This window comes from Solanum stenotomum, chromosome 10 (genome assembly GCF_019186545.1).
Source record: "Solanum stenotomum isolate F172 chromosome 10, ASM1918654v1, whole genome shotgun sequence".
NCBI classification, from domain to species: Eukaryota; Viridiplantae; Streptophyta; class Magnoliopsida; order Solanales; family Solanaceae; genus Solanum; species Solanum stenotomum.
This window is the reverse complement of record NC_064291.1, coordinates 4993296-5014395: the sequence shown is the minus strand read 5'-3', so window position 1 is coordinate 5014395 and position 21100 is coordinate 4993296. Positions and strand designations below refer to the sequence as shown.

At 30.3% G+C, this 21100-nt stretch overlaps 3 protein-coding genes across 3 annotated transcripts in view; all 3 read left to right on the top strand.

Annotated features, from left to right (window-relative positions):
- The window catches only part of LOC125841478 (uncharacterized), a 181000-nt gene that overhangs the window by 119053 nt on the left and 40847 nt on the right, over positions 1-21100 (top strand). The gene's annotated exons all lie outside the window — the stretch shown is intronic.
- On the top strand, positions 1526-5148 carry LOC125841469 (ACT domain-containing protein ACR8-like). The gene is made up of 7 exons (XM_049520606.1): positions 1526-1626; positions 2025-2070; positions 2433-2547; positions 2645-2712; positions 2931-3497; positions 3911-4015; positions 4128-5148. Exons 1-7 carry the CDS (start codon positions 1544-1546, stop codon positions 4467-4469), a joined length of 1326 nt encoding a protein of 441 aa, XP_049376563.1. The 5' UTR covers positions 1526-1543; the 3' UTR covers positions 4470-5148.
- LOC125841475 (AT-hook motif nuclear-localized protein 1-like) lies at positions 12447-18794 on the top strand. The gene is made up of 5 exons (XM_049520622.1): positions 12447-13277; positions 16308-16375; positions 16701-16832; positions 17328-17489; positions 18388-18794. Exons 1-5 carry the CDS (start codon positions 12896-12898, stop codon positions 18622-18624), a joined length of 981 nt encoding a protein of 326 aa, XP_049376579.1. The 5' UTR covers positions 12447-12895; the 3' UTR covers positions 18625-18794.

The window sequence follows — 21100 nt, the reverse complement described above, 5'->3', positions numbered from 1 at the left end:
CAAACACCTAATTAATTAATGTCATGTTTTTTTAGTAATTTATTAGTCAGTGAAATGAATTCAGACTGTCTAAACAAGTCAATGATACAGTAACAGCATGAATCATACTATCATAGCATGAATTAGCATCTATGTATGCATACAATAGAGAATAATTAGTTATTATATTAGATAAGTATGTAATGAGTACACCTTAAACCAAATAATTATATTCGTATTTGTTACAGAAAACTATACTCGGTATATATTAATTAATTATAAAACAAGTAATCCATTATTTATGACCTTCAAATAACAAAATCTTTTCTGACTTGAGTTTTCATATTCAAATCTTATGCATAACATTGTCGTTTATGTTAGAAAGTATTTGATTCTCAAATATGAAACTTTGTGGCGTGAACTTAAATTTCATCAAGTTATATCAAATCTAAAAACTGAAAAACTATCTTTGCCCTGGTTCATGTTGACGCTAATATCATAATCTTAGTCAATAATTGTCTTTTACTTTATAACTCTCTTTGTTTCATTTTATTTGTCTTCATTTTAATAGTAAAGGGTTGAACTAACCATGTGTTGCTGTGAATTCGACTATGAAATTTCTAATTCTTTTGAAATAAAATTTATGTATAATTAAGTAAAGGTAGGTAAAACAAGATTAGTCGTAACTTCAATGGTGTGGCCTAATAGTGAAGAGGATTATTAGGTTCCGGATTTAAATTTTAAAGATAAATAATATTATGTGATTTTTTCCCTCATTTGTAAGGCTAGATAGAGTTAGTTACCTAGTACCTAATATTGCTAGAAGGTGATAGAAATTTCGTGAAATTAATTAAGATGCACGTAAACTAATCCGAACACCACAATTATTACTATTTAAAAAAGAAAAAACAAGAGTAGGCATGGCATGTGACATACTCACTTATACACCCCTTTTGCTAGAGTTAAGACCTTGAAATATAAAAATAATTAATCAAAATGTCAAATATAATATATGTTTTTCCATAGTCAACTAATTCTTTAAAATAAAAATAAAAAACATAGTCAAATAATTAGCAAAAAAATAAATAATACTCCATATAAATAGGTGTGTATGTACAAAGAAGGAAAATGAACAAAAAAAAATACTCAAAACCAAAAAACGCCATTTTTACTCTTTAGAGAGAGCGAAGTAGAAGGATTTTTCAAGGTCGTTAATGGTGGAATTGAGGTGTTTCACTGAAGAAATTTTCTCATTTTCTGAAAAGGGGTTCTCAAATTGTTTGCTTTGAACCTGAATCCTTCTTTAATTTCTTCATTTTTATCCTTTTTTTCGTCTCTGGAGCTGAAGGAAATTCTAACAGTTACTGGTGGAATAGAGCTGTTTCAGTGAAGAAATTGTTTGTTTGAAACCGAACCCACCTCCATTTTCTTCCTTTTGATCTTGTTTTTTGACTCTGGTGTTGAAGGAAGTTGAAGGGAATTCAATTCCAGTGAAGAAATTTCTCATTTCTGGAAAAGGGGGATTTGAAGTTGAAATTTTCTTCAATTTGGTCTTTGGTGAAAAATGAAATTCAACACAGATGATATGGAGTGGCCTACTTTTTTAGATGAATATGAAAAGCTTGTTTTCCGAATGACTATTCCCAGGTTAGCCTCTTCACTGTTTCTCGAAATTCTTCGGGGATGTTTGATCATGAAAATTGTGAATATTTGAAAAAAAAAAAAAAGTAGTTTTTGGTTTCAAAGTGAAAAAGGATATTTGAAATTCGGAGTTGTGTTTGACCATGAGTTGCTTTTGAACTTCTGTGAATCATTTGGAGTAAAAAAGAAACAAAAACAATCTTGTTGGTGTTTTTCAAATTCTTGAAGTTGATCTCTGGATTTTTATGGTCAAACGTGTTTTTCGGAGTTCAACTCGTAAAAGAAGTGAAAAAATTTCATGGCAAAACGCATCCTTTATGTTTCATAACTTGAATTTGATAATTTTCCATTTTTTGTTTGAAGTACTGTTTTTTTCTGATTAGTCTTTGTGAATTCTACTGCAGGGTCATGATCGATAACACTAGTTGTTCAAACGCCACCCTTGTTAAGGTAATTTGCCTTTGCTGGAATCCTTGGATCTTTTTTTATTCAGTCAATAATTACCATCATTGTTCAACTAGTCGAGGACGAGTTTATCTGAGTAATGCTCACTCAACTAATAGTTATTATATGAGAAAGTCACTTCCTTTGTTGAAGAAAGGTGATTTTTTGAGACAGTAACTAACTATAAGTTGAGTGACCATAGCAGAAATTGTAGTCTATTATACCACTAATTGTCAAGCTAACACACCCTTGTTTTCATTCGGATTAAGAATAAAAGCTACATAGGTGGAGAATTTATGTAAAATGATAGTTAAATCCATCTTAAGTAGTACTAATCTTTTCGAATTTGATGTCGTGATCATGTACAGATTGATAGTGCGAGGAAACATGGGATTCTTCTTGAAGCAGTTCAAGTTCTCACGGATTTGAACCTTTCAATCAAGAAAGCTTATGTCTCATGTGATGGTCGGTGGTTTATGGATGGTGAGCTGAGCTCAATTCATTCAACGTTTTGGCTTAAGAGAATTTTCAGTGAAATTTTTATTGATTCTTTGCTGTTTGAATTCATTTTGATCTGCAGTTTTTCATGTTACTGACTTGGATGGAAACAAGTTAACGGACAAAAGATTCATCAGTTACATCGAACAGGTATATAGCTATCATTTTAACAGTTATTCCATTACATACTACATTACATGGATCCTTTATTTGCCTTGATATCAAATTCTCGTGACATGGACGGGTATGGCTACTTAATGGAGATTTTTCAAAATATACTAAAATTACCATATTTGTTTTACATAGTATTGAAAGATACTTGATGAGTCTTTATACTAAATTTTAACTTTTTTGGTAATGTTAAACAGTCACTAGGGACAATTCATTATGCAAGTTCAAAGATCTATAATGGCTTGACTGCTCTGGAACTAACTGGGACGGATCGAATTGGCCTTTTATCGGAAGTCTTTGCTGTACTGTCAGATTTACACTGCAATGTAGTTGAAGCTAAAATGTGGACTCACAATGGTCGTATTGCCTCCCTGATACATATAAAGGAAAGCCAGTCAGGGTACCCAATTGAGGACTCACAGAAGATTGACAGAATTGAAGCCCGTTTAAAGAGTGTGCTCAAGGGGGATAATGATGTTCGGAGTGCTAAAACATCAGTGTCATTGGCTGTCACACATACAGAAAGAAGACTTCACCAAATGATGTTTGCCGACCGCGATTATGAAAGAAAGCCAGTGATTAGGACTAGCAACGATACCCCAATTGTATCGGTGTTGAACTGCTTGGAGAAGGGTTATTCCGTGGTAAATATTCAGTGCAAAGACCGAACTAAGCTTCTATTTGATGTCGTTTGCACGTTAACAGACATGCAGTATGTTGTGTTCCATGCCACAATTAATTCAGCTGGGGACAGGGCATACTTGGTAAATATTCATTTACCTACTTATCTCGTTTTTTTATTTCTTTAAGGCATAATACATAAGACACGCTCAAACCTGGCCTTGACTGATAAGTAAGCACTCCAACTTTGAGTATGCACATCTAGACACATCAACTCGATGTGTCAGTCGAACACTCAAACTTACAAAATGATCATCTAGACTCCTCCAAAAAATTTGTCCCATGTCTGCATCGGGTGTTCACGAGACACAGTGGGGACATGTTGGGAGTGTTTAGTTGTCAGTTGAGACCTAGTTGAGGTGTCTAGATAGCATACTCAAAGTTGAAGTGCTTCCCGTTGAAGCCAAGTTTGAGTGTATGTTTATGTATTATTCCTTTCTTTAATAATATTCAGTTAATGTGCATTTGCTCATGTTTTTCTAAATCTTGTCTCCAGGAATTCTTCATTAGGCATACAGATGGAATCCCAATTAGTTCAGATGCTGAAAAGCAACGTGTGATTCTATGTCTACAATCTGCTATTGAAAGAAGAGCATCCGAGGTATTCGTCTGCTTCTCTCTTTTACTATGTGAAAAGAAGCGTTTTAACTATATCTTTCGTAAAGAGTGTTTAGAATATGCTTCCAACATAGTACTCCAATTCTTGATCACAGGGAGTGAGGCTGGAACTATCCACAGGAGACAAACAAGGCTTATTGGCCGATGTAACTAGAACATTCCGGGAAAATGGCCTAAACGTGACGAGGGCTGAGATATCAACCACAGGGGATTCAGCTCTAAATATATTTTACATAACAGATGTGAGGGGGAATCCAGTCGATTCAAATATCATTGAGTCTGTTAGGGGGGAAATCGGATGGAGTAACTTGAAAGTGAAGGAATTGCCATTGATCAATCATCAAACGGTTGATAGAGACGGGTCCATGTTGTTGTCACTTGGTAACATATTCAGAAGGAATCTTTACAGCTTGGGGTTGATCAAGTCGTTTTCTTGATGCAAGAAAAATGAATCTTCTCATACCAACTTACCAAAAAGAAGAATACGAGAAGTTCATATTCCTCCAAATTCAGACTCTGGAAGCCTCAAAGGACACCTAAGTTCAAGTGGCATGTACATAGCTTAAGGATTACTATAAAGTGATTCGTTGTTCAAGAAAAATGCATAGCTGTTGGAGAATCCGATACATACCCCAGTGGTATTTCTGAAGAGTCCGAGCAACATAGGGTGGATGGTATTGGGGGCCACTTAGCCCACCATATTCAATAGTTAGGTACAGTTAACATTTGAAACAGGTAGTAGGAGACAACGCCTCAATTTCAAGCAAGTTAAGGTTGCTACATGAATTTCCATTGTCCATGACACTCAATTTAAGCATGCAAGGGATGGGTATACAACGAGGACGCTTTAATCTTCAAGCAACTCGAGATCAGCTACATGAATCTTTACTGTCTATGTCACTCCCTTTTAAGTAGACGGTGAAGGGCTATACAATAAAAATGCCTTATCTCAAGCAATTTGGGTTCGGCTTATATGAATCTTCACTGTCTATGTCGTTCCATTTATATGCCGGCAGGGAAGCAGGCAAAAGAGTCCACAAAGTTGTTTGTTTCAGACACATTGTATATCTGTAAATATTCACTGTTTTTAAATGCTAAATCTAATGTTTGACTTCATTTTTTTATGCTTATAATTGCCTGTCTGGATGTTAATTGTTATCCATATGGTTTTTCATCTTCTTTTATAGAGTAGATAATATTATACTAAAAGATTTTTGCAAATTGACCAACAAAGATTTTTTTTTAAAGATAATTCTTTAATATTTTGCAAATAATTGGCTTAAATATTTTTTTTTAAGTGTAGGTGGATGTTGCTTCTTACTAATTGCAAAGAGTCTTTTAGATCCTTCAATTTGGCATCTTACAACTTCATACCTATAAGTAACCTTTTTTTTTTAATAATTGACATTATTACAATAAGGGAAGAGTTTGAGTGTGACATATGGATTTAATCGAATTTAAATTTTGTATTTGTTTTAAAATATTTATTTAATATGTATAAGTTATCAGTACTTAAAGATATTTAAAATTCAAATTCATTGATTTCAAATTCTGATTCGATGGCTGACTATGTATATTATTATAATAATAATAATAATAATTTTCTTGGCTGATGTATGTATAGGTTGTAATGGATAGAAGGGTATCTTCTATAAATAATGTTCCAAAAGGATGCTTTTGTCTCTTCTTTAATTTGTTTTGTTTAATTGTTCCAAATTAGTGGCTTTCATATGATTTCTTACACGTCAAATGTTATTCTTTAAACACTAAAAAAGCATTCCATCCTTTTCTAGACAATAGTAAATCACCTTTTGAGTTTTGTTTAAGAAGATAATTATGATAAATCTTATCATTATAAAGGCATATTCAATAGTAAAAAGAAATTAATTGACATGTTTGTAATTGAACTTTTTCCAAACAAAGAAAATAATCTTGGCATTACAATTCACTCAAATGGGACCTAAATTAGTTTCACCTATAATATTTCGGTCGCGTTTTTCGTCTGACTCTAGGTCTCAACCTATGAGATGTGGGTTGTGGCACACTAGTTGTTTCATCTTGAATGTGTCTAACTAGCTTTTCGCCTTTAGTTTTTCAATCTATTTTCTTTTTAATTTTATATTTTTTTTATTACGAGAAATCTTTATTTTTACGCGTAAAGAGTTAATTCTTTCTACAATATCACAAACTTGAATTTTATGATGATGCATTTTCAAACTCAATTTGTTTATGGCTTCTGTTATAAGAGTTTATTGGGCCTAGTTTCATCCAATTAGCCCTCATCCATTATTGGCCCATCACGCCTGTTATGAAGCAACATGATCTACTCAGAATAACTCATTAGAGATCTCGAGTTTAAATTCGGGAAATAAAGAAGCCTAGTAAAGAGGATTCTCCTCTCTAATGGATTTTACATGGTGTGAATCTTAATTAGTCAGGCCATTAGATACCGTGTACTAAATGGTTATACAAATATAAAAACTAATGTGAAAGTTCCAAATGCATTATTTTTTTTCTTATTTTTATTTATTTGTGCTTTATATGGTCATCTCTAGTGGCAGGGCAACATGTGCACTATTGAAATAACTTAATATGGTAGGGAAGATGTTCTTACGAATGCTCTTTTTTCGTAACAGTAATACGATCACTTTACAGTCTTGTCTTTATAAAATAATTATTGTTATGAAGTTTCAACGTCTTTAGAGTTCCATCCAGAAATTTTCTAACTTCATAACAATTACTATTTCTTAATTATATGACTAAAAAGTGATTTTTTTTTGTGGATTTCACCCCTTGTTTCAATATTACTATATAGTTCTTATATTTCTTCAACTCATAAATTATACTTCACCAGGCTTCATTTGGGTCAATCCATCACCAAATGGTTGGGCCTAACTTTGTTGGATCAATAACATGCATGTTTTAACCGAATCTCTTTGTGCAAGAAGTAGTGAATTGTAGCTAACAATATCGTCTGTCTTAATATTTTTTGATCGCTATAGAAAAATATTACTATAGAGAACATATAATATAACATAACATCGAAAATCAATTCTTTTAAAACTAGATTGATAAAGTGAAATGGTGTTATAGAAGATGGTTGTTATAGAGAAAGGTGATAGTATCTCACTATTTCTTTTATGATAATAATGTTGTGTATACCTTCACTAATCCATCGAGTATTTGTTTCCTCACAACTATTAAAATATGTATAAGGTAACTGTTCTACCATGACTAAGACATATGAAAAGAAACATATAACAATTTCCCTTTATACTTGAATTTGAATTCTGATTTTCTATGATTTATTCTTACTCTATTGATGGTTAAAGTATTATGCCTCTTTTTCTTTCTTCCTAGTCCTTTTTTAAAAAACAAACAATAATAAAACAAATTTGGGTTTTTAGGTGTTCAAACTTAGAAAAGGTCTCACTTTTTATTTACAAATCCGACTAATTCAGACTCACGCTTATTTGAATAATTCAGGTTGTGTTCTCATATGGAAGGGAAAGACACTCTATGTCACCATTTTTTCACAGACTCGAATTCAATACCCACAATTAAGTATGAAAATATTTTATTCTTTCGCACAACAATTTTTAGTTATAAAAAAAGAAAAAATTCACACAGAATGTTGCACTAGACCAATTAAAATAACAATTATTTTTGCTTATAAATTTTTATCATTTGATCAATGATTAAACAATATGTATTATCACTTCGATTGTGACTCAAGGTTAAGTTACCTGAACATAAATAAGTACTCTCTCCATTCACTTTCATCTGCTAATTATATTAAAAATACATTTTTATTTGTTATTTTAAGTATTTAAAAAAAACATAGTTTTCAATGCTTTGCCTTCAATGTTTAATTACTTATTCACAAAATTATTCCTTAAGATTTAAGTCAATTATATATTATGATAAAAATACTTTATCTTTAATATTTTTTAAAATACAAACAAAGTCCAAAATGAATAAATATAAATAAACAAAAGGGGTAGATTATATTTTAGCTAAACACTAATTAAGCACCATTGATGGCCCACAAAAGAACCTAATCGGTGGCCAATTCTTGTAAGCTTTCAAAAACCCATTTAATGCACACAACTAATATTGTTTTTCCTTTTATACTTCATTTCACTTTAAGAAGAAGAAGAAGAAAAAACTCAAACCAAAATAAGTAAATAAAATAAAAAAAGTAAATAACAAAATGCCCACAAGTCAACTTTTTATTGATTGTACAAAGATTATAATGATAAATTATTGAAATTTCATGTCCAAATTAAAGGAATCTCATAACAATATACTAACTTTGTAAATGTAATTAATCTCTCTAAAGACATTATTTGTTTAAATATTTTGATAGCTACACCAAAATACTATATAGATAACATATAATATAATATACTTATATATATGATTGGGTACAATATAATTTTAAAAATTATGGTGGAAACATAAGGATGCTAAATTGCCAAGTGGTAATAAAAATAATAATTGAATATCTAAAAATAACATATAATATAATATAATTATATATATGATTGGGTACAATATAATTTTAAAAATTATGGTGGAAACATAAGGATGCTAAATTGCCAAGTGGTAATCAAAATAATAATTGAATATCTAAATTATTATTTTTCTTGAAAATTAAAGTTAGATGTCATCAAAGCTTTATAATTTTTATATCATTATAAATTGTTTTTTAATCCCTTCCACTTGCACCCATGATGTTGGAATTTGCAAAAACTTTAAGTCATGATCAATTACCCAAAAAAATTAAAATATTATATATATATATATTTATATATATATATATATAACCACTCATCACCATAGACATAATATTAATTATTTAATCTTTTTTGAATTAGAATTGTTATTATCGGAAGGTGTTTTACATTATTATTAGGGATTATAATATTTTAGTCACTCTGATAAATTTTATGATAAATGACTTAATATATTTAATTTTTAAAATTAATTAACAGATGTGCTTTTAATTTCATTTCATAAAGTATGTTAACATATAAAACGGTGAAACAATTAATACTTTTAAAATTTTGTAAATATTTGTAAGTAAAAGAATCAAATTAAAATGTGTATTTTAAATAATTAAAAATTAAATTACTTAGATATCACATGGACGAGAATTAAAATTTATCAACAAATAAGGGACCCAAAATACTACTTAATTTACCTGTAAATATACTAAAATGATTTTTCTTTTCACTAAAAGGGGGAAGAAAATGGAGAATTAGCTTACATAATACTCTCTGTGTTTCAAATCATATGTAGTAATTTCTGAAAATATAGTTATTTTAAGATAAAAAGTTATTTTTCTTTATATTTTTAGTGCAATTGCTTTTGAAGACTATAAATGTATCAACAGAATTTTTTTTTTCAATATTTCTTTTAAAGAACCTGTAAAAAAAGTATATGACAATTGACACATAATTTGAGACGGCAAGGAATATTAATCCTCTAATCACTGCATATTTTTTTAATCATTTTCGAAAAGAATTGTTATTATCGAAAGGCTATTTACATTATTATATAATTTCAAAAACGTTAATTATTTCTCCCTAGTAATGGCTTTATTGTTGGTCAACTTTAGTGGTCCCACAAAGGGACAATTTTCTCTATTATATAATAAATAGGGTGCATCAATTATCAACCTTGCGAATTGATTTTGTAAGAAAAAAAATAAGATTAACATTAATAATATTGCTATATTTGGGTAAAAAAATTAATATTATCAAGTAATCATGATGACCACATACTGATTCCTTTTTCTTTAATTTATGAAATATATGATTTCTACTAACTAATTCAGTTGTTTAATATATTAATTAAGCAATATTTGAAGGTTGTAGTTTATCAAAATTGCTAAAAATAATAATAAATAAATTGTACTCTAGGGTGCGTAAACACACGCTAGAGTACAATATTGTTTTTTTTTTAAAATTTTTTTCATCAATTGGTCAATATTCATGTTAGAGCATGATTAAATTAAATTTCGTATCAAAATATTTCACATAGGGGATAATGTATACTTTGATACACATAAAATTTTAAGTTTGAATCTATCTTTAAATCACTTTATAACATCACTTTTCCCCCTAATATAATAAATATGGTATACACTATCTTTTGCAATAGTATGATTTTTTTTTAACCATTACAAGATCAAGACCTATTATTTATTGAAATCTTTGGGAGTTTTCACATGAAGTATTATGTCATGCGTTAAAAATACGAACTCAAATAATTTAATTTTAGTAAATGAAATTTGTTGAAGAGTCATATATTGGAAAAAAAAAGAAATAATTAGTCTTTGTATATGGATTTTAATTCTTTCACCGCAAATCAGCTTTCGAGATTAAATTTGACCCAAGATTCATTTAAAAAAAATTAAAGTGAGAAAACATATAACTTAATCGTAATTAAATAAAACAAACTCAACACGTGATCACATTTTATATTAATTGTGTCATCTCCACCTTCTGACACACTTAATCTTTAGTTTCACAACTCTAATCCCCACCACTCCACACCCCTACCTCCTGCTCACGCATTCTATAATATTTGTCTAAATTATATACAAAATATTAATTTAAAATAATAATTTTTACTTACATATCAAACACAAAAAAATAGGTAAGAAATTCACTTATTTCTAGATTTTTCTCGTAAAATACTTTCTTCAGATATTACATTTAAAATTATAATTTTACTTAAAATCCTCTTACAATTTCTTATAACTTTCTCTCCTCTCATATGTAACAGCTTACACTTAGCTACTTAATAGTTAAAAGGAAAATATGAAAATAAAATAAAATAAAAATAACTTCCTACCCAGAAAGAATAAAGTTGAATAAAAAATAAAGAAATTATAATGATGTATTACTACGTGCACTCTGAAAATTGTACATTAGTGATGTAAGTAAGCAGTAAAGAAGGATAAATGGAAAATAAATCCAGAAAAAAATAAGAAGTGGAAAAAAATATATAAATAATTCACAAGAAAGGAAAAAAAAGGCAAATTACAATTTTTTTTATATATATATAATGGAATTTTAAAAATATATTTTTTCCTTAATTTGAATTTTTTTTTTTATAATAAAAGTAGTAAGAAATAAAAAATGTGTTTGTTCTAAGAATTTTTAAATAATAAAAAAAACAATTGAAATATTTTTTAGACTTTTAGCATAATTGCTTTTCAAAAAAAGTTTGTTTGTGTAATTTTATTTTTTTTTTCAAAAATTGTTATTGATAAATTCTCTTCTTTTTACTTTTTCTTCTTTACTATTCACAAGTTAAATCACACTTTTTTTAAAAAGAAAAATACAACAATAACATATTTAGTATAATCTTATAAATGAAATTTGAAAAAAATTAATAAGAAATACACAAAATTTACCTTTATCTTTGTGAATAAAAATAATATTTCTGATTGATCCTTAACTAAAAAAGAAAATCATTTTTTGAACAAATTTTAAAGAAATGCAAGACATAAAAAGCTAGTATAACAAAAATATTAGATAAAGAGAAATATAACAATAAAAAGAGTAAAGATAGTTAAAGTAAAAGAAATAATATATATTAATAATACAATTTTAAAAAATAGAATAATGTAGTATAACAATGATAATACAATAACTCAATAAGTGAGCAATTTGATTCTCTATACTAGAACTCTTGTAAATATCTAATTATCAACTAATCATCTAACATTAAACGTTGATCTCTATGTTCTCCAATTTAATATCATATTTTCGATATGTTAAGTTAAATATGTGTCATGCTCTCTCTAATCATATTTATCAATTCTTTCTCGATTCTTCTTCAAATCTATCACTCGCCAACCTTTCGTATCTCCTCACTTATGTATAAGTATTCCTCCTTTTTACATATCCCAAAATCATCTCAATCAAAAAACTATATAACATATTTCTTTGTATTCATACATTTTGTTTGTATTTGCTTAACCATTAAAAAAAAGGCCTTATTAAATAAATAATAAAGCAACAATGGATGGGAAATAATATATTATCTTTTGATATAAAAATACAAATTGTTGGGTATGTACTTCATTATTTTTTCCTTAAATTTTTATTTATTATTTTTAAAAAAAGGAGAGAGAGAAAATGGTTGTCTTCATGCCTTGGCAACCTAATTTCACTTTTCCCAACTACAAACTTTTTAATTTTTTTTAATTTTTAAAATTTCAAATTTTTCTTTTTTTTTCACCGGACTCCAAATATTTTCTTAACCATAACACATAATTTTCCTGCTTTCCATAATTAATTAATATTAATTAATTATTAATTAATTAATTACCTAATATTTAATAATCCTTTTTTTCTTGTCATTATTATTATTATTTCCTTCAATTACGATTCAGACAATCTGAAGAAAGTTAGGAAAATAAGCAAAATCCAAATTACCCTTTTCTTTTCACTCTACAAAAACTCCATTTTTCACAATTTCTCATAACTTATTTTAGCTAAAAATTCAATCTTTTTTTCTTTTAATCTCACTCATTATTTCTCAAAAATAGAAATTCCCCTGTTTTGCTCTGTTTTTTTCTTTTCTTCCTCAAAGTTGAAAAAAATGAACAGCTTCATCTTTTTTCCAGTTTAATCCTTCTGTATTTCTTTTTTAGCTGGTAAGATTTAATAAATATTTAATCTTCATTTTTCATTTTTGGTTATTTTGAGTTCTAAGTTCTTGTTTTTTAGTCTTTTTTGCTGTTCACTTAGAAAAAATGATGGGTTTTTGAATAAAAAGGTGATTTTTTTTTTCAATTTGTTGATTTTCTTGGTGATTTTTTTTTTTTGAAAAAAAATTAAATATGAGTATGAGTGGAGTAACAGTGGTGGGATCAGATGCACCATCAGATTACCATGTGGCACCTAGGAACACTGAAAATCCCAGTCAAGTTTCTGGATCAGCACCTCAAATAATGACTATTGCACCAACTCCGGTCACCGGTGCCGGCGCCGGCTCCGTAGCACTGGCGTTAGTGAAGAAGAAGAGAGGTAGACCAAGAAAATATGGACCAGATGGAGTTGCTGTACCGTCTACGGCGGCAGCGCTTTCGCCGAAGCCGATTTCGTCGGCGGCTCCTGTGTCGTCGCCGGTGATTGATTTCTCATCGGAGAAACGGGGGAAAATCCGGCCGGTCGGATTAGTTAGTAAGCCTCATATGCCTAAGTTGGAGGTTGAAAATTCAGGTAAAGATTTTAACTTATTTGTTTTTTTAAAATGTTTAGTTAGTAGTAGATTAATATTTTGGCGTATTAAGCTCCCGTTATGTTTACTTTGTGTTGTTAGTGGAGTAACTACATAGACTTCATCGAAAAAGTTATATTATACATAGGGGCGGAGCTAGAAACATATCTCGATGTAGTAAGCTTCCGTTATGTTGTTAGTGGAGTAACTACATAGGCTTCATCGAAAAAGTTACATTATACATAGGGGCGGAGCTAGAAACATATCTCGATGTAGTAAGCTTCCGTTATGTTGTTAGTGGAGTGACTGCATAGGCTTCATCGAAAAAGTTACATTATACATAGGGTCGGAGCTAGAAACCCATCGTGATGTAATGAACTTCCGTTATGTTGTTAGTGGAGTAGCTACATTGAGTTCATCGAAAAATATAATATTATACATGGGCGGAGTTAGAAACCTAGTAACTTTTGCTAAACTAGTGTATTTCTATTAAGAGATTTATTAAATATTTAAAACCAAGTTATTAACATTTGAAGTTGTTATAAAATTTTGAATCCATAAAATTAAAATTCTGACTTCGCCTCTGGTTATATATATATATTGAACTTTTGAACAATCTTAGTAAAAATCCTATTTCGCCACTATGTTGTGTGCATGGTGCGGTGAAGGGCAGAACACATTGAGTTTATTGTATGCAGTCTTAGCCTGCATTCATATAAGTGGACACTTATGTAACATATAATCCATTTTGGGTTCAATCGAATATAACGTTTTGATGTAGGTCACGTACACGTGTCTGTGTGCATGCCGCGTGTGTGTAAATTATCTCGATGTACTAAACTATTGTTATGTTGTTAGTGGCGTAGCTACATAGATTTCATCGAAAAAATATATTATATATATGTACAAATATTAAGTTTAGAACCTAGTTATTAACACTTGAAGTCATTGTTATAAAATTTAGAAGTCATTGCCTTTGATTATACATATAGGTCAAAAACTACTTTTATATATATATATATATATATATATATATATATTAAATTTTTGAATAACCTTAGCCTAATTTCCTAGCTTTGCTGTCGCATCATGTGTAGGGTTCGACGAAGGGTCAAACCACATTGAGTTTATTGTATACCGCCTTAGCCTGTACTTATGTAGGTAGATGCATATGAAGTATATAATCTATGGGGGTTCAATTGAATGCAACGTTTTGATGCGGGTCATATATACATGTGTGCGCACGCATGCTGCACGTGTGTGTAGAATATCACTAAAATTTCAATAAATAATAAATTCTTAACTCATAATTTCAAATGTATAATAGGAAAAATCAGGTAAAGAATTTAACATTTTCTAATGTTTAGTTAGTGGTGGATTGATATCTCGGGTTGGGGCATAGCCACGCATACTTCATCGAAAAAATATATTATACATATAGGTCAAAAACTACTTTATTATAGAGATATATATTTTGAACACCCTTAGCAAAAATTCTTGACTTTGCCGTTGCGTTATGTGTAGGATCCGGTAGAGGATCGAACCACATTTGAGTTTATTGTATGCAGTTTTAGCCTGCATTCATGCAAGTAGACGCGTATGTAGTATACAATCTATGGGTTCAATTGAATGCAACGTTTTGATGCATGTCATATATATGTGTGTGTGTGCACACGCACGGTGCACATGTGTGTAAAATATCACCATAATTTCAACAAATATTAATTTCTGAACTCATAATTTCACACATATAATGGGAAAAATCAGGTAAAGATTTGAACTTTTCTATAATGTTTATTTAGTGGTGGATTAATATCTTGGGCTATTATGTCGCTACATAGACTTCATCAAAAATATATATTTTACAGATATGTTAAAAACTATTTTTTTAAAGATATATATTAAATTTTTGAACATTTTTAACAAAAGTCCTAGTTTCACCATTATCTCATGTTTTGGGTCGGACTATATTGAGTTTCATGCAAGTAGACACATATGTAGCATATAATCTATGGTTTCAATTGAATGCAACGTTTCGATGCAGGTCATATATACGTGTGTAAAAAATCACTAATATTTCAACGAATATTAAAGTTTGAATGCATAATTTCAAATGTATAATGGGGTAAATCTAGTTAGTTGGGTTAGTTAGTCACTAAGTTCTTGTTATGTGTAGGGTCTGCCGGTCCGGTGAACCACGTTGAGTTGTTGTCTTAGCTTGAATTCATGCAAGTCGACACGTATGTAGCATATAATCTATGTGTTCAATTGTACGCAACGTTTCGATGCAGGTCATATATGTGTAAAAAGTCACTAATTTTTCAACAAATATTAATTTTTGAACTCATAATTTCAAACGTATAATGGGGAAAATCCGACCTAATTAAGCCTCATATGCCTAAGATGGATGTTGAAAATTCAGGTAAAAATTTGAACTTTTTTACTGCTTATTTAGTGGTTGATGTAGCCGTTTGCTTGTACGTGCATATGCTCTTGAGCTACATAAAAAAAGAAAAAAATTTGCAGTGTTCTCTTAGTTCAGTGCACTAAGCTCTAGTTATGTGTTGACTTAGTGAACGGTCGAATCACATTGTAGCATATAATGAATGGGTTCAGTTGATCCCATCATTTTGATAAGGTTCGTATATAGAAAAGAAAAAAACGTCTAGGTGTGTGTTAGTCCAGTGAACTAAGCTCCAGCTATGCTTGGGGTCTAAGTGAAGGGTTGGACCATATTGGGTCTATTATATACAACCTTATCCTTTATTTATGAAAGTCGAGGTGTGTGTGTAACATTTAATCAATAAGTTCAATTGAATCCAACATCTGATCTGGATTGTAGATATACACGTACAAAGTCGCTAAAATTTCAACAAAACTTTGAACTTCATGATATAATTAATTGAGCTTTGTTTTTTATCCTATATATTTTCCTGGAGGGTGGAAAAATATTCTTAAATATCAATGAGCATTTTAGTTACAGGTGTGTAAGCGTGTTTGAAGGTGATTTAATGTTTGAATTTTTTCTGTAGGTGAATGGGTCTCATGCTCCGTTGGTGCTAATTTTACGCCCCATATTATCACCGTTAATACTGGAGAGGTAAATTTGTTAGCCTAAGTATGTGATTTTCATTGGAACTTTGTTAGTTTGGTGCTTCGCGTAACGTGTCTTGCTAATCACACATATAGCCCTTTATCTCATTCAGTATACGTACTGCATGAATTTCTTTTTTTCATACAGTACTCAAATATGATGTGCAATTCATCGTCAACTGTTTCACTTGCTAGTATATCTCGAATTCTCAATAATTAATTAGTCATTTTTCTCGGATTAATTTCTCATGGCAAGTGGCAACCGTATACATGCATGTTTTAGGACTATTATATATTGAACTTCATTATCGTTATTTTGGTTTTCTTTTTAGGATGTCACCATGAAGATTATATCATTCTCTCAACAAGGGCCTCGAGCAATATGCATTCTTTCAGCAAACGGTGTAATTTCAAGTGTTACACTGCGTCAACCAGACTCTTCTGGTGGCACATTGACGTATGAGGTGCTGCAGCTAGTTATTCTTTCATATTATGGTTAATCTTATCATTCATACTGTTCAGTGGCATCTTTACCTCTTCTTCGGAGGTTTAAACGTGAAAGATCTTCAACAATTCTCTTCGCGTTTGTTGGAAATTCAACATGTATCTTCAAGTAGTCCCAAGTCAAATTAGACTAAATCATTAAATTCCAGATATTGTAAAATTTACTATCCTTGTCTTGTTATGGGGTTAAGTCTATATAGACAATAGTAAGTGTACAAGTCTATCAAGTGGGAACTTCATCTATTGACTATGGTTATGTAGAAGCCTTTATCTACTTTACTTTAAGGGGTCGTTTAGTTCAGAAACAAAATTATGCAGGGTTTTATAATGCAAGAATTGTAATACCGGGATTGCACCTTCCTTCCTATATGGAAATTGATGAAAGGCATTGTCTTTGCGCATATTTATCTGGTTGACATTTGTGCATAACCTTCCTCCTTCCGTTGTTCCTGCAGGGGAGGTTTGAGATACTGTCATTGACTGGATCATTTATGCCATCCGAGACAGGAGGAATGAGAAACAGATCCGGAGGAATGAGCGTTTCTCTAGCAAGCCCTGATGGACGTGTTGTTGGAGGTGGAGTTGCGGGTCTACTAGTTGCTGCCGGTCCTGTCCAGGTATTGTTTCTTCTATGGTTGTTTGAAGGAAACATTGTGCATATTTTGGCGATAATTTTTTACTTATATCCTCTGATTTCACACGTTTAGTGTAGTTTGACCCGTCATAGCATGTCATCTACTCTCTTTCCTAAGTTATCCACCCGAAATTATGGAATAGTTGTTTTCAAAACAGAAAAAAAGGTTCAATTTTACCCTGTTGTTCGACTTATCCTCCGTTATATTCTGTGGTCATTCATATATTTGTTGTTAGCAAATCGTATCATATTTGCCCTTGACTTGACGGGTCTCCAGTATGGACTTGGCGGATTCCACGTGTCAAAATACTTCAGTAAATTGGATTCCATGTGTCAAAATACTTCAGTAAATTCATCCATAATGATTTAAAATTATCCTCCGTTATACCTGAGGTAGGAGAATACGAGACAATTTGCTAATAGTAAAGATATGAATGATCTTAAAGTATATCAAATAGAAAAATTAAGATATTTCGTATGGTTGAGGTTCTTTTCCACAGTCGGTGGGCAAAAATTAACCTCTTTTGACAAATATGAAGCGGTAAAATTCGTGACAAAGTTAAGGGATGAATCTTAACCTTTTTCCCGAAATATGTTGACTCGTGGAACCCACCGATTTCACACTTGAGCTCCGGGCAAATTCAAGACAAGTTGCTACCTACATGGTATGATTGGTTCCAAAGTATACGGACAACAACAAACAAAGTATACGAACAAACAACATATTCCGTGTAATCACACAATGGTTCCATAGTATAACATTAAGATATTCCATATGGTAGAGGGGTAGATTTGGACCTTTTTTCGGAACAAATACGAAATACTTTGACGACAATTCTCTGGCCAAATTAACATTTGTTTTTTCTTTTGTTGTGAATCAGATTGTTGTGGGGAGCTTCCTTGCTGGAAATCAACATGAACAAAAGACGAAGAAAAACAAATTGGAGGCTATAACAGCTGCTGTTGTTCCTCTATCTAGTCCAGATATTGAAGAACCATCATATAATCAGTCTTCAGCAAAACCTACTATGCCCGCTTCCTCGATTAACTGGTCATCATCGTTGGCAACTGAGTCAAGAAGTAAGACAGCTGACATCAACATAACGTTGCCTGCATAGGAGTCCGTCCCTTCTTATTTGATTCTCACATCCATTTGTTGTTTAACTTGTTTGTCAACCTCGAGCATGTCATTTTCCTGTTGAGGTATGTCTAGTAATCCGAACTAGTTTTTGTTGTAGATGTATAATTGGTTTCAGAAATGAACTTCATCAGGATTTATGTTAAGGTAAATTGATCATCTTCTCCTCATGGAATGTGTGTGAACTATTATAATTACCTACAGGAAAATCAAACCCCTCCCATGAACGATTGATTGATATGTTTTTCGGACCAAATTTATTTTCTCCTATATCGTCTCTTCTCAATTGAAGCGGACGATTTGGATTTGATCATCTTCATAGTGTGACAGATGGTGGTCTGTACATGGCTTAAGAACAAATCCATAGGCATATAGCTAAATGGTTTGTATATTATAAGTAGGGGGTCTGTTTGGTTTGGTTTGGTTTTTCATTAAAAAAAAACCTAAATCAATTATGTCGGTTTATTAAATTTAAAAATCAAATTAAATCACATAAAGTCAGTTTTTTCGGTTTTTTTAGTTTTTTACAACTATACAGTATTTGAAAAAGAGATCAAATATGTTTTCATTTATCTGTGTGATAAGCTAAACTTAAAAAATGTTAAATGAATAGAAATTCTTGAAAATTTGTAAAATTCACACGAATACAGAATATTTTTTTTGAAATATCAACATTCATTATGTTAAATTAATAAGATTAAATGCTACAGGCAAACTGAATACAAAACAAAATATTCACAAAGTAAATTGTTAACTTCGAATTTGAAAAATTATAATAATATAATTGTAACTTCGGATCTTAATACAAAATAGAATATTTACAAATTTTACAAGCCCAAATTTGAAATAAAATATATAAACATTGAAAACTATAAACTAACTAAAAATATATTAACAAAGTAGATTACAAATAATTTTTTTTTATCTACAATAAAATAAAATTTTATATATATATTATGTCGGTTTAGTTTGGGTTTGGTTTGACTGTTTTTCTTGGGAAAAGGGTCAAAAATGTCCTTAACGTATTGGAAATGACTCAAAAATACTCTTCTTCCACCTATTAGATTAAAAATGCCCTTCCATCCATCTATTTGGATAAAAATGCCCTTAAGGTTAAATTTAAGTTAAAATTACCCCTCATTTTAACAGAAACTGATGTGGCATAAATAATTTTTTAAATTAAATATGTGGCATTATTTCTATTGGTCCAAATTTAATTAAAATTTAAGTTTAAATTACCTCTCCTTATAACAGAAACTGATGTGGCATAAATAATTTTTTTAATTAAATTTGGACCAATAGAAATAATGCCACATATTTAATTTAAAAAATTATTTATGCCACATCAATTTCTGTTAAAAGGAGGGGTAATTTTAACTTGGGCATTTTTGATCCAATAGGTGGAAGAAGGATATTTTTGAGCAATTTCCAATACGTTAAGGGTATTTTTGATCCTTTTCCCTTTTTTCTTTTAATACCAAACCAAACTAAGAGTGGTCGGGTTTTTTTTTCAACTGCCACACCAACCAAACCAAACCACAAATCGTTTTTTTTTTCGGTTTGATTTGATTCGTCGGTTCGATTTGACTTTACGGTTTGACTTGTACACCCTTAATTATAAGGCTTGTGAACAAGTCCATTGACATAATTACTAGCGATTTCGGCTTTATGCAAAAATAACGTTTGAATTTTTGGGGTTGGGGGTAAGGCTGGCAAACGGACAGGACCGGATCAACAGGACCGGTTTTATCGGAACCGATACCGAAACTAGTCCTCGTTACCGGATTTCGTTACCGGAACCGGGTCTTACCGGAAATTTCCAAAGGTTCCGTCCGGTCCCTTAGTTACCGGATAGGAACCGGTTTGGACCGGACCGGAACCGGTTCTTACCGGATCTTTGTGTACCGGTAATTTTATTTTTTTTATTAACTTTAATTATTATATAATATTATATTATTAATTAATAAAATTATATTATTAAAAAACTTCAATTTAAAACTTTAAACTTTAAAGTTACTTTAAATTTTCAATTGAATTTAAGTTTAAACTTTAAACTTTAAAGTTTAAAATTGACTTTAAATTTTAAAGTTTATATTGAATTTAAAGTTTAAAATTGACTTAAAGTTTAAAGTTTAAATCTTAAAATTCAATTTTATATTAAAGTTTAAACTAATATTAAAATAGTTGAAAATTAAATTTCTAAAATGACTTGGATTAAATATAAGAGACTATTTTAAAAGAAAATCAAGGCGAATAGCCGTATATTTATTCAAATAAATAAATTGTACAATACAAATATTAGAAAGAGACAAAGAGTACATAATCTAGGTATTGAATATTAATTATTGTACTAACAATTGAAACTTTTTTTAAAATCTTTTCGTAACTTTTGTATCATTTCAAAAGAAACATTTTTTGGAACTTGTATTTGTCGTTCTTCTTCCATTGCTTCCATG